Here is a 15,715-nt window from a genome sequence, read left to right as displayed (position 1 = left end):
AGTCCCTACAAGAGACATGTGTTCAGCAGTGGACGTCTATCGATACGACAACGATAATGATGATGAACTGTCAAATTCAGCGAAGTTTTTTATTTTTATTTATTTATTTACTAGCGACCCGCCCAGGCTTCGCATGGTGCAGCAATGTAGGTATTCCGACATTTTGTTCAAATATCGTCATATTTTATAAAATTAACACAAACTAATATTAAACTATACCTATAAACCTTCTTCTTGAATCACTCTTTCCATTGGTGAAAACCGCATTAAAATCCGTTGCGTAATTTACATAGAAGATCTAAGCGTTCATACATACATACCAACAATAACTACATACATACAATTACAAACAGCGGGAAGCGACTTTATTTTATACTCTATGTAGAGATATGTCATGCCTGTCGTAGAGGCGATGGCCGTTGAAGTCGAAAAGTCTTTGAGTGGAGATCGCGTTTAAGCAAGCGTAGTGTGGGATGCCCTCCAGCACGATTGACCGACGATATAGATGCTGGATGAGGAAGGCTGAGGACCGGGTGTGGTGGCGCTCTTTAGGGAAGGCTCTTTAGGAATATGTCCAACAGTGGACATCCACAGGCTAATGATGATGATGATGATTTATTTATTTTATGGATACGAACATAATTAAGTTGATAATAGAAAAATTAAGTTAAAAATATTAATAAAAGATTAAGTTTGATAATGTTAACGAAGAGTACTAAACAGGTTACAGGAGACAAAGTACAAAATGACGTCATCCACCAAACCATTCTTCCATTGAAAATATGAAACTACCAACTCGTCCAAATTAGTTAATCGTATGCCATTCATATCGGTGTTGGATTAAACTGGAATGCGTTTCCGGACTGCTGTTAGCGTTAAATATTCCATGTTAACCTTGAACGAGGTGCGATAACAGGAGTTTAAAAGCCAGTGTTATGTAAGTATTTCAAACGTTTGTTAGGTCAATGTGTATGTCGCAGGTATATTGTCAAAGCCGTGATATTATAATTAAACGGTAGATTGTCAATCGAACCCCGATATAGTGTTCCCGTGTGTTGTGAACACAACAACTATATAAACAAACAGATCATAGACAAGGCACTGGGTCTGTGGTCTACTCAAAAGACATTGACAGTGACAGTGATACGACATATAATGTGACAGCCTGACATTAGGCAGGAAACGGACTAACAAGCTTCAGATGAATTCAGCACGTAACGTTAACGGACTTTTACATTACATCGATTTCAACACACAAGTTAATAAAGGAAAACTCAAGATTCCACAAACCCAATTGCGACAGCCAAGAAGAACGAAGGTTCGAAACTTACCAGCGCCTAACCAACAGCCCAAGGTACAAACACCGTGACATAACAATATCACAAAACCAGGCTGTTAAATTGTAAGAAATGAAGTCGATTGACAATCTACCGTTTAATTATAATATCACTAGTGAAATTGTAATATCTCTGATTTGACAATATACCTGCGACATAGGTATATACTAGACTCGGTTGATGATAGGACCTACGACCTTTCCCAAACTTATTTACAAAAAGCTTTGCAGTCCTTTGCCTTTCATTAAAGTTATTAATTAAGTAAGTGCTTACTTAAAGTACTAATAATAAGTTGTATTTTCAAAACCTTTTCATTCCTTTACCGATAATGATTACCTATCTTTCCTAATTAATTATGTAAAAGTTGTCATTGAACATTGAAGTCTTTATTAGTTAAAGAAGATTATGTAGGTTTATAGTTAGTTAACCATACTTCCATACTTATATATTATAATTGTGAAAGTGTGTCTGTCTGTTTGCTAGCTTTTCACGGCCCAAAAGTTTTACCGATTTTGATGAAATTTGATACAGAGTTAGCTTACATCTCGGGGAAGGACATACGCTACTTTTTATCTCGGAAAATTATAAGAAGGATTTTTGAAAAACCTAAATCCACGCGGACGAAGTTACGGGCATCATCTAGTCCATACTAATATCATAAATGCGAAAGTGTGTGTCTGTCTGCTAGCTTTTCACGGCCCAACAGTTCAACTGATTTTGATGAAATTTGGTACAGAGTTAGCTACATCTCAGGGAAAGACATAGGCTACTTTTAATCCCGGAAAATTAAAAAGTTCCCACGGGACTTTTAAAAAACCCAAATCCAAGCGGACGAAGAAGCGGGCATCATCTGGTTTACTATATTTTTAATATGTTAATTTTTCCACGTTAACCTTGAATCCGCTGATAACAATATTTATTTTATAATGATGTTCCTCAATTAAAGTTAATCGCGTGTTGGGTTAACCGGTCAATGATGCCTATTAAGTACCTAAAGTTAGGTGCTTTTTTCTTTAGCATTTTTAGGTCTCTATAGGTATTGATTTATTTACAGATTATTAACAATTCCTACGTAATAATTATTAGATAGTTATACACTGTTAGCCTATTTTCGTTACTGTTATTCCTATTTTAATTTTAATTTTTATTATTTTTCGGAAAAATTACAACTTGCATGAATCTCTAGTTAACCCAACCACTTAACTAGGCAATTAAGATTGAAATCAAGATTAAACTAATCACAGATTTTTCTTATGTAGGTACCTTTTTGTATATCTGTATCATGATCAACCCATCGCCAGCTCACTACAGAGCACGGGTCTCCTCTCAGAGTGAGAAGGGTTTTGGCCATAGTCTACCACGCTGGCCAAGTGCGGATTGGCAGACTTCACACACCTTTGAGAACATTATGGAGAACTCTCAGGCATGCAGGTTTCCTCACGATGTTTTCCTTCACCGTTAAAGCAAGTGATATTTTAATTACTTAAAAACGCACATAACTCCGAAAAGTTAGAGGTGCGTGCCCGGTATCGAACCCCCGACCTCCGATTGGAAGGCGGACCTCGTAACCACTAGGCTAACACAGTATATCTGTATACTTGTAGTTAATAATATACTTAATATACCTAGGTAGGAATTTATTGCCGTGTTTCATTTTTTTTTTGCAAAAACTGGTACCTATTGCGTTTCCGGGCTATAAGCTATGGTTAAATTTTCCACGCCAACCTTGTATGTGTCGTGATAAGAATTACTCATACGTAGGTACCTGCCTGTGTTCCTCCTACGTCTTATGAGTTATTTAGCGGTCACTAATCAAACATAGGCAGCATTGTTTACTGAGAATAGATGGAGTGATGCTATAACTAGACGTGGTAACTGTATGTAGCTATAGTTGATACTCGTTACTCGGCACACCTGTGCTCTACAAAGGTAGAGGTAGGTAGGTGTAGATAGCTGTTACTGATAAGGAAGTAGGTGTAGGTACTACTTCAATATTAATGGACTAACTAGGGGTTTGTGGGAAGGAAAAATTCTTGCTAATTACCTACTAGGTATAGTGCGCGACAGGTTGAGATGGCAACCGGGGTATGACGCGGGGGGACCCCCGCACACCTGTACATCACCCGCGCCCGCCCGCACAGGCGCGGCAGCGTTTTCTTCCCCTATTGCCACAGGTAGATACTGTAGGTAATGCCTACCTACGTCAAGTAATAATTTTAAATTATTTATTAATCAGAAAATTTTAACCAAAAGGACACTTTAAAACAAAGTCTGTAAGCTTAGAAAGTTTCAGAGCGCTTAGCCTTAGCTATCTCTGATTAATGATAATGAGGTAGGTAGGTACCTACCTACCTCATTATCATTAATACTATAAAGGACTATAAAGGACTATAAAGGACCAAGCACTATAAAGGATTATTTATTAATTATTATCATGAACCTAAGTACTTACTTAGATACTTATTACTTACCTATCTATTTAATTAATGTTTTCTGTAGTGAGTAATACTTACTCATATTTTGTGGATGAAGATTCAATGTAGTTGATCAAGTGATCACAAACGGATATAAAGCGGTTAACTCACAGAATCAGTGAATGTAAACAAAACATTAGGATTTTATCAGTACTGTGCACCGAGCAGAGACATCGGCCGCTCGCCCGGTCAAGGTATCCGGGCCAAAGGTCGATGACAGCGACCGCCAGACTCCGAGAGGCTGGCTCTATGCCGGCACCGGCGAAACGCTCACCGCCAAAACAAAACACTGTTATTTGCTCTTTGAACTTGTACTCCGTAATCTACTTTCAAATTACTTATATAAGTTCCATTCCATCATTTAAATTTTAAATCCATGTTTAAAATAATAATTGCGAAAGTGTCCAACCTTTTCATGGCGCAACTGTTGACGAAATATTGCAAAGGGATCCTGGAAATATTTAAGTAGCCCGCCGCCGTACTTATTTTATTATACTGGATAATCAATAGTTCCCAAAGGATCCCACTATACCTTCTATTCTTGGAGTTGGTAATAATCGATAGTTCCCACGGGATTTTTTATTAATTAAAAACTTAAACCAATGCGGAAATTACCTATTGTGAATAATTCTGATATCTGACCTGATGATATAGATTCGTTCTCCGATTTAGGTGTGGTGGGGGGCATGGGCAGCGGCATGGACGGCAGCGGCTGTGTGGGCTGCTGCTGCTGCTGCTGCAAGGTGCAGGCGTTGCCCAGCAGCGTCTGCGCCGTGGTGTACGTCATGCTCTCATCGTAGCCCCAAATGTCCAGCCCGCCGTACTCCGGCGACGCGAGGGAGTCTGGCGACATCACCATAGCCGCTTGCAGTCCTAGTGCCGACGACGATGTCACTTCCGACGAGCTCTCTTCGAGCATACGCAGCGGGAAGCCTCCGTTGTTGGACCAGCGGCGTCTCATGTCGAAGAGCGTGTCACACGCCCTCGGATCCTCGACTGCCGACGGACATCCTACGCTCCTCCAACACTTCACTTTTGCTTCGCACTATAACTAACGCTATTACATCCACTAGTCTCCGCGGCGTCGAAACCGAAACGAATCGTTTCTCGCCGCGAACCGGCTTCGGGTTCACTCCAATAAGATTTTAAGTTTTATACTTTGCTGGAAATCCTTCCGGGCACTTGACACTACGACCGAAAAGTAAAAATTCTAAACGATTTCGCACGATACTATTATTTGGATCGAAAAGAAGTTACCGCGAACTTTGATGGGAATTTACAGCACGAATCACGATGCAAGCGTGCGACCGTCGTCAACGAAGTACGTAGAGCGAGCGAACAAGCGACGCGGCCGCTCTCACTACTCACTGCCACGGTCGAGTGTGACGTCACGGCGCCCCGCGCCCGCAGTGCCGTCCCCCGCGCGCCCCCCGCCGGCGCGCAGCCGTGGCACAGAAAGTCAAGTCACCGGGCTAGGGCTACAGAATAGTGCCGCGCCGATAACACCATCGTTGTATTTGAATTCTTCATTTTCTTTATCAAAACAACTGAGACGTTACGCAACTTCTGAACCTGCCATAATATTTTTATCACCGACCAACCTTCCACTGTACAATATACCTACCTACTAAGTTCATGAATAGAAAATAAAGTAAAAGAATAATCATGTTATTAGAGCCTATAGAGCTGACGCTGAATGACGGTGGTCTCTATCACTACCACAAATACTGTACCTATCCAAGAATCGTGTTAGATACTTACTAATTCAATAATTACTACTTTAATACTATAGGTAGGTAGGTACTTATACCACACGAGTAGATATACTTTCAAAATCTAAATCTGGGAGTTAGTTATCTAGGCTATGAAAATGTCGTGAGTAAACCTACATGCCTGAGAGTTCTCCATAATGTTCTCAAAGGTGTTCACACACCAGGCTGTAAATCCGCAATTGGTCAGTCAGCCAGTGTGAGATTTCTCATTCTGAGAGGAGATCCATGAGTTGACGATGAACGAAACCATGTACCACCGTACCATGTTGGTTTTGTTCAATACAGTTACCTGCCTAGATGCATCCTTCTCACATTAAGATGATAAAGGTAAGGTCGTTACCGAAATTGGCACGATCGTAGTTAACCTAAATTGCATGTAGGTTATCTGTATTTTTGCGATGGCATACTTTATTATCTATCTCGAATAAATCTATCATGGCGTTCAAGGCTTAAAAGGGCTAGAACTTTAGAAGACGGTTATAATGCCAGTGAAAAAAATAAGAAATCAAATCGGTCATTCGATTTTCGAATTATTAAGTAGGTACCTAAGTTAATACCACATTCTCTGTAGTTAATATCTTTTTTTAAATTTATAGACTAGCGCTTGGCTACAATCAGAACTGGTGGCAAGTGATGATGTAGCCTGATGAAGCGCGCTAGAAGAAGCCTATTCACTCTTGACTTGAAGGTACCCATATTACCGTAGGTACCAAAGTCTTCAAGCAATGCGTTTTACTACTTGCTAGTGAGAGACATTGTCGCTAGCTATGGGCCTCATCAAAAACCTCAGAACTCCTGCAGTCACACAGCGGGCGACGGAGAAAACTATGCTTAGAGTTTCTCTAGTGATCAAATCAGAAATGAAGACATGTGTAGGAGAACCAGAGTAATCGACATAACTCAACGGGTTGCGAAGATGAAGTGGCAATGGGCGGGGCACATATTAGTTCGAAAAACCGATAGACGTTGGGGTCCCAACTTCCGAGGTGCTAGAATACTTTAGAATAGCGACCTCGAACCGGAAAGCGCAGCGTTGGACTACTCGGACAGACGTCATCAAATGTGTCGCAGGGAACCACTTAATTCAAGCGGTGCAAGACCGTAGCGTGTGGACTGTGGAAGTCCTTACAAGAGACTTAAAGGACTGAAGGTATATTTACAATGATGATGATGATGAAGGTAGATAAGACTTAGAAAGTTTATAGAGTAGTTAATTAGTCGACTTGCAATATGCAAAGCAGTTTATAAATCACTCTGATTTAGGTAAGTTACCGACCGACCATTACCGATTAGATTATGTGGTATGACGTAGCCGTCATGTTCTCGTCATCGAATCACGTGTCCGCGCGGATCGTTGACCTGCCATGTTTTGGAAATACGCATCTCGATTCTCGACTATTCGCTACACTGCCTGCCAGTTTCGCTGATCGCACATTAGAGCGAGCTGTAGGTACGAGCCGCACGTGCAACCGGCAACTTCGTTTTCGATACTGAAAATGTAGATGACGCTATGAGAACAACGTGAAGATCCGTACGCGGCGAAAAATGGTTGCTGCTGATATCGATCGCATAATATTTCTTTAGCGAGTGCGATGCGGTAAAGACGTAGGTCACCTGCCACTTACTTCATTCGTGCTCAATACTAATATTATAAAATACGAAAATGTGCCTGTTTTTCAGTCTGCTAGCTTTTCACGGCCTACCAGTTTAACTGTTTTGGACGAAATTTGGTACAGAGTAAGAGATAGTTTGCATTCCAGGGGAGCACATACTAGGCTTTTTGTTCTAGAAAATCAAATAGATCCCACGTGATTTGAACCTAAATCCACGTGGACGACGCGACGTCGCGAGCATAGGTGTATATAGAAAGGCATTCGGTTATTGTACGTAGCGGTGCGGGTGGCCAGTGCGAAGCGAGTACTACTTTCTTATATTATCGGTGATCAGCTTTAAGGTTCGTACGCACCTGAGCGGCGCGGCGCGGCGCTTCAGTGAGCTTCACGTCGCGGCACAGAGCTTCAAAATATCATTTCTATCATTTTGTATGGCGCATATCGCACTAGAGCGGCGCGGCGCGGCGCTTCACCGCGCGTTGCCGCGCGGCACGGCTGGAGAGAATATTTTGAAGCGCAGCGAAGCGACGCGCAGTGCAGTGACGCTAGTGCGACATACCCAGCGGCGCGGCACGGCGCTTCGCGCTCGTACGCGAACGGGTATAAAAGTGACGCGCAAGTGACGCGAGGTGCCGCGTACTGAAGTTGTAGTGCGGTAGGCACCGTCGAGCGGCCTGAGGTGACGCGTTCTGCAGTCGGACTGAAGCGCCGCGCCGCGCCGCTCAGGTGCGTACGAACCTTTAATAAACTATTTATCTGCAAGCGTTCAATGGTCCAAGAAAATGAATAATTTATCAGTTTTAATTTTCCATCCATTCAGGTGTTAAACTAATTTGTATACTTCACCCATCTACTCTGTGATTAATTTTCAATCATTAGTGCGATTTTTCAAACTAAACAAGATTTTATTATTTTCCTACTAGTTTATTTGGCTTAATGGCCACTTCTAGTTTATTTTAGTTTTATTAATGAGTGGATAAGATTAAGAAATAAATATTGATCAACTTTAGGTAGATTTAGAAGAATTTGGCAAAATAACAAAAAAGTTGTGGCTTATTCATAATAATAAATTATGATATTGTAGTAACTTACGGAAAAGGTGGCTGAGATTGGATATTTTAGTCTAACTACGAGTAAATTATAATTTTTAACAAAACTTAACTTTTAGAATGCACTAATCAGACTCAGAGTCGTTGGGAAAACACTTTTAGATTAGACGTGGTTAATTCGTCAAAGCTTTAAAGCTTCGAGATTCGAGATGGCTAAAGCTATAGCTATAAATTATAGTCCGCGACAGGTCCGCGCTAACCCGGGCGGGATAGAGCGGGTGACATGCGGGTGTGCGGGGCGTTCCCCCGCCTCATACCCCGATTGCCATCTCGATCTGTCACGTACTATACCTATCTACCTGTAGACGTATTAGGTATGTAGTACCTAAATAGAATTCATTTTTTTAATTATAGACTAACTTTTGCCTGCGACTTGCAGTGGGCTGTGGCCAGTGGTAGAGACTTTGCGTGGTACTTAGGTATATATATTATATAGTACGCGACAGGTCGAGATGGCAATCGGGGAGGGAACGCCCCGCAGCTGCACACCCGCGCAGCCTTCCGCGCTAATGCGGTGCGGGCAAGCGCGCGTGCTTTCTGGTGTGCTGGGCATCCCGTTCCCCCGCCTCATACCCCGATTGCCATCTCCACCTGTCGCGGACTATGATTTATAGCTACAGCTTTAGGTAAGTATAGCTTATTTTACTTGCTGTAACGGTGAAGGAATTATTAAACTCGGTTCAATAGTTCTAGAGATAATCGATTAGAAACAAAGAAATCTTTTGATTTCGACTCTATAATATTATTCTAGAATATAGATTTAATTTAGTTTGTGTAAATTAAAGACAAGAGTCGGAATAATAGCACATTCAATCAAAAAAGGCAGAAAGATAGTCACTCATTACTTTTCATTGAGTAGTTTCTTGCGCTTTATTATAGATAAGTACAAAAATACTTAGTGAGTAAGTACTAAGTACATGAGTCACAAATGGGGTGTTGATGATTTTTATTATCATTTCTTTCTGCGATGCACTGAGTATAGGTTAGCATGCGAACAATCCCTCAGGCTAAAGCGTGTAAACTACAAAATCCCCAAAAGACATAATGCGTCAGTTATATCGATCTACCTAAAATCATGACAAGTCAAATAATAACAATGGGTTTTTGTTCTCGCCTGTACTGTTTGTACAGTCGGAGTCGTGAGGTTGCCCAGTCGTGCGTGCAGTCAAGTGCTCGATTGGTTACCCTCCCCACTTCTTACCACTACAATTCGCTCTAAATCATCATTAGGAAGAATCGCATTTCTACGCAGAAAAAGTCTTTCCGGCGTGAGGCAACATAATATTCCAAACAGCAAGTCGAGGACGATATTTCACACTGAAATTGGCGCGAATTTGTCAATTTGCTTGCTTGTTCTTCTCCAAATTGCCTAGGCCATTCCTCAAAGCATCTATCGATTTATATTTTTTTGTGGATTCTTCTCGTCAGACAAGTTGTTGGGGAACGGTCCTCGGAGCCTCCTTAGTCCTTACCCGAGCTTTGTGCTCACAGGATCTTTAGCTAGCCTGATTATTTTATCCTAAATAACCAAAGTCTCTCTATCTTAGTCAAAGCCTGCAGATGTAGCCTCACTGAGTGAGTGAAACAGTTTGTCTTGTTTACGTTTAATTTAGCTTATACCTATTCAGAATATCAGAGACCGCTAGAAGGTGGTATTCATTACATACATTTTTATTCAGAAAATGTTCAAATTGTACTAAAATGTCGAGGTTAAAAAAATTTGGAGAAAGGCAGAACTACTAATAAATCTTTAGACTTAAACATAAAGTACCTACGTAATTTGAGTAGGTACCTAGGTTTGTTACAAAGAATACACACTCTGTCGTTGATTTTTGGAACTTGCAAAAAGATAAAATAAAAACTTACTGATATTGGTGCTAATTCTGTTGTACCCTAACCTAAACCTAAACTAAATTTTAGATTCTTTAATTTTAGGATTTCTATTTCTAAGCTGCATTCGCAATTTTGCTTCAACTAAATTTAAACATCCTAAATGGCCGTCTAAAATGACGTTTGAATTGAATAGTAAGTGTTGCTATTTAAGATAACAAGAACTGCACTAATGTTGTGTTTGATTTTCCCCTTTAATCTTAAAACTATTTTTTGCGAAAAATATCGAACGATGTTACTTGAAATACAAAAATAATAACTTTACTTGATTTATTTAGGTCGAATCACGATAAAAGTGTCGAAAATTGAAGTTTTGTTCATTTTATCGTGTGAAGTAGGTCTTTGATCAAAAGTGCTAGAACCCAGAGCCGTAAAACCAGTTAAAAAACTGATCTATTATTTTTGTTGCAAATATAATTTCTAACCTAATTTCTTTATGTTTTGTGGATAAAGAATCTTAGTTTTTGTTACAAAACTTTGTGAAAATAGTGGTTATGTGCATAAAATAGATAAAAGCAAAGAATTTTGCTTGGAATCTTACCTACCTACCTTACCTCGAAATCACCGAGGTACCTAATTGTCAAACTCTTGTTAATAAGGAAATCAATGCAAACAGATGAAAAGCAATCATTCTAAATAACTGACTGCCACAGAGTACATTGAATATACAGGTAAAGGAATATACAGCGAGGAAGTTCTGAAACTTGGCGGTATACTTACAAATCTGGCGTGCAGGACGTGGAACGAGGTATCCATGAATTCTGCTATGAATTCAACAAACTAAGGCGGTAATGTGATTTAAGGCATGAAAGTACCTACAAGATCAAGATTGAATGTATATACCTACGTGTATAATAATAATAATAACAGGTAACAGCTGGTATCATCATAATGATCAACTCATTGCCAGCTCACCTCTCAAAATGAGAAGAGAATGGCCATAGTCCACCACTCTGTCCAAGTGCAGATTGACAGACTTCACACACCTTGGAGAACACTATGGAGAACTCTCAGGCATGTAGGTTTCCTCACAATGTTTTCCTTCATGGTTAAAGAAAGTGATACTTAATTGCTTATTAAACAGCTAGTACATATTATAATATAGCAAAAAATGGAAGTGTAGCATACCTATATAAAAATAATAATTACAGGCGACAGTTAGTATCATCACACGATCAACTAATTGCCGGCTCACTACTGAGCAGGGGTCTCCTCTCAAAACGGGAAGTTTGGCCATAGTCCACCACTCTGGCCGAGTGCAGATTGACAGATTTCACACACCTTTGAGAACACTATGGAGAACTCTCAGGCATGTAGGTTTCCTCACAATGGTTTGGTTCACCGTTAAAGAAAGTGATGCTTAATTGCATAGAAAACAGCTAGTATGCATAGCAAAAAATTGAAGTGTAGCATACATTAGACCTTTGAACACATCATCATAACAAACTTTCAACGTTGATAATTTTTATTTCAGCCCATTTCATGAAACCAAGTATATGGAGTCTGCGGGTTAAAAAGATGTTCCGTCACTCATCTACCAAAAATGAACAGTTGTTTTCTAAACTTAATTTTTATTTAAATGTTATTGAAATAAATATTAATTATGTACAGTACAGAATGAAACATTTGTTTATTATTTTATTATTTTATTTAATAAAAGTAATTGTTAATCATCTGATTGAAGTTTTCTTGCTTTTGTTAGGAAATTCTTGCCTCCATCATACTGAGCAGCTGTAGTATGACTAAGTTGTACTACTACTACTACCTGAAAATGAAATTTATAATCTATAGGTATAAATAGTTCAAAATTAGTTTTCAGTCCCTATTTATATCAATTTCAATGCAGACTTCGCCATAACAATTATAAAAACATTTTTTGAGGTTTGCATATTTTTTGGCTAAAATCTATAGAGTACCTATACTTTGAATTAGCTCAGACTAGACATAGTTAAAACATAATACTTTAAGCATATATGTGTAGAGAGCATACTTTGACTTTGCTCTGACTTAAGTTTCGGTTAAAACGAGACAGATTTATGCCAATGATATAACTCTGTCTCTTTTATCAGTATCTTAAGTCTATGCAAAGTCAGAGATCTATAGATTTCAAACTAAATAAAGGTTGAGTCTATAGATTTCTGTATTAATTTTTAGAATTATAGGTATGTGTAGAAAACTTTAGTCAGCTAGTTTTCAATAAAATAGATCTAGAAAAGATAAAAGAAATCAAATTATTTTTTGACGTTATTTCTCTTCTAACTATGGGTTCCATACCTCCAAGGAACCATTATAGGATCACTTTGTTGTCTGTCATGAAACCCAAGGTCAACGGGAAGTACCCTATACTTCCCGTTGACCTAAAGGCAGGTAGCTAGGTCAGTACATCATCATCATCATTATCAATCCATCGCCGGGTCACTACTACTGAGCACGGGTCACCTCTCAGAATAAGGTGTTTTGGCCAAAATCTAGCACACTGACCAAGTGCGGATTGGCAGACTTCACACATTTTTGAGGACGTTATGGAGAAGTCCTAGCTTTTCTCTCTCTCTTCTGTACATATTATGTAAATGTAAAAATATAAACTGACTGACTGACGTCAGCATATAAGCTGCTGACTCCTGAGTCTAGTAATTTATTAAGCTGCTGAGTTTAAAAACTTGAGAATTTGCATGTAAGGAACGTTTACTTTAAGTACCTATATAGACCACTACGACATAATTTTCAGATACTTACATAGGTACTTATTCCACCCGAACAAAGCTGGGGCAGGTACAACTCAGGCAGGTCAGCTAGTTAACCTGAAATGTGATACCCATATGGGTATGGGTATACCTATATAGGTAAACTCAACAAGATCCTATCATGATATGTTTAGGAATTACAAGATGTATCTACTAGGTACTTCTCAACTAAAACTTATCAGATGATTAAAGTGAACCCAGGCTAAGTCAGTTAGTTGTAGTTATCTATACTGTACTGTAGTTAGCAAGTACCTACTTATGCAGGTAATAGGTAGTCTTTCAAGCAGGTAGGTATCTACTGAATTGAAAATAAAGAAGTAACTGGGTACTACTCAAGTACTTAGTTCAATACTAGGGGTATGTAAGTATAAGACATAACTAAATGTAAAATCTGTTAATTTAGCCTATAAATAAACCTTTAGGTGAACTCATTAAGATTTTAGAACTTAAACTTTATTATAAGTACTACTAACTACTACTCTACCACCACACTTATTCTGCTTTATTTTTGATATGTTTAGCAATAAGTAGTAGGTAGTAGGAATTAATCTCATTGATAATGATAACAAGGCATCAAGTTTTACCTTGGCATACCTAATTGGCAAAGATTTTGTTCACACTAATATTTAGGTAGCTACCTAATACCTATGCAAGTTTTTGTCTCTGGGTATGTTCCTTTATGCATCTAACCTAGTTGGGCACAGAGATTTTTCACAAGGACACATACTAGTGAAGGATATACTTATAGGCTACTTTTATTAGGTAGGTAGGTAAGCTAAGTACCTAAAGAAAAGTATCCTAGTCCCACAGGATTTTCGAACAGCTGCCACTTGCTAGTTAAGAAATAAGGAGACTTAAGGATCTTAGGTTTGCCTTGCTGAAGCCGCCAGGATGTCTGTGGAGGTGTCTGATACTCTTAGACAACAAAGTAGATAACCAACCTATTTATTTTTTGCGAATTAACGACGAGCCAGAGAAACCACGTATATTTCCATTTTATAAAGTTTAAATTTAATTAAAACACTTGTAAGACACTTTTTTTATCTTAAATATAACAATTCTTAACTCAAATAAAAATATTTCTTTCAAAACACGTCCATTTTGCCATTTAAGCAGACTCTTTAAATTTAGTGGGCACCTCGCGAGGTCCACTCTAATTTTAGAAAATTTTAGGTTGACGTTTCTTAATTTAGGCATTTAGTTCGTGCAACAGAATAACTTTTGCTCTTTAAAATCTAAATTGAATAGTTTAGTGCTGTCAAATTCAATTTTAGGTTAGACCTGTCATTTAAGTGGGTTTTCAGAATAACACACCTTTCTAAGTCTAATATTAGACATTTTAAAATTAGAAAACCGCCTAGAGAATCGGCCCCATTATCTTATAAGAAACCTTTACATTGCGGCGGAGAACTTTCGTGATGGTGTTTTTTCTTACCTGTAACAAATTAAAGATATATGAATGTTGATTGCAATGCAATGTTAATTAATTTTCAATATAATATAAGAAAGAAAGAAAGAAATAAAGAAAGAAAATGCATTTATTTGTTGTTGGTGTCACAGATAAAAATAAAGTACAAATGTATCATTTTCATCTGTGACCCCACCCCAAATGGGTGTATAGCTGAGCATATGCGTTGATACGCATAAGATGCAGGACATAATATTATGTGTATAACATATTTTATTATAATTTTTTTGTCTGTCTGTGTCTGTTTGTTCGTCACCTATACGTTTGCACATCGTACATCCTATTCAGTTGAAACTTTTTACGTTTGCTGTTGGGATTTGCAAGAAATTTTCTGATTATACTAGATTACTATCAATCAACGTAGGTACAATAGGTAGTGCGCGAGTCGCATTGAAACGAATACCGGATACATTCACTTGAAAATTATACTTTAAACAAAATGCGCAGAATAGGAACGCAAATGAATTAGTTTTGTAAAGGATTTCATTGATATCCTTTTAGAATCGGATTGTAAAATATCAAGTATCAAGCTAAACCTATAATGGATCACGCAATTAAGAGTAGCTTTCTTGGTAGAGTCCTCGATTACACGACAAGTTTATGTGTGCGCAACCGGTTCGAATTTTCCTTGACTTGTCGCACCTTTTTAAGTCGGGTGGGTAGCCGTTGTCGTGTTTTTACTAGTGATGCAGGCGCATAAAAAGTTGCCGCGGCGGAATGGTCTGCTGAAGCGCAATTAAGACCAAGGTCTCCAGGTTATCAAACCCGTGTCGGCGACTCGCGATGCCTGCCGCGCCTCGTTGCCAGTGCAAAAAATGTAGCGCATAATAAAGACGATGGTATTAAAAGATAATGGCCGGACTAACACGCCGGCTGCATAGTCTTAAATGCCTGCATAGGACTGGCTATTCGTCACGCTTTACAGCAGAATAATAAGGCAACCGTGCCTCCGGTAACCGATGCCATTATCCAGTCCTTTAATTACCAGTCGGTATGGTCATGAACCTTTACGTTGGCATTATCTTTTTTATATTTAATATCGTGCAAAGTTGCAAATTCATATCCATATACCATACTTCCATATACTGATATTATAAATCTGAAAGTGTATGTTATGTCTGTATATTTGCCATTTTACCACTTATCCAATTAACTACTTTTGACGAAATTTGATACAGAGATACCTATAGCTTATATTATGCCAGGGGAGGACATAGGCTAATTTATGTCCAGAAAAATCAGAGTTTCCACGGGATTTTAAAAAAATTCAAATCCACGTGGACTTAATCACCAGCACTATTTATTTGG

General features: G+C 38.8%; 1 protein-coding gene across 5 annotated transcripts in view; it reads right to left on the bottom strand.

The window, feature by feature from the left end:
* Positions 1 to 15,715, bottom strand: part of EcR (Ecdysone receptor) — a 315,697-nt gene that overhangs the window by 52,659 nt on the left and 247,323 nt on the right. For 2 of the 5 annotated variants that reach the window (XM_034984762.2, XM_034984763.2), the window contains exon 1: positions 4,454 to 5,145. The exons of the other annotated variants lie outside the window; for them this stretch is intronic. In XM_034984762.2, the coding sequence (XP_034840653.1) occupies positions 4,454 to 4,772 (319 nt within the window). In that variant the 5' untranslated portion in view covers positions 4,773 to 5,145. Of the gene's footprint in view, positions 1 to 4,453; positions 5,146 to 15,715 lie in introns of those variants that run through there. 5 annotated transcript variants of the gene reach the window in all.

Source organism: Maniola hyperantus, chromosome 3 (assembly GCF_902806685.2).
Source record: "Maniola hyperantus chromosome 3, iAphHyp1.2, whole genome shotgun sequence".
Classification (NCBI taxonomy): Eukaryota; Metazoa; Arthropoda; class Insecta; order Lepidoptera; family Nymphalidae; genus Maniola; species Maniola hyperantus.
Note: the sequence above shows the minus strand (reverse complement) of the source record. Positions and strands in the feature narration are given on the sequence as shown.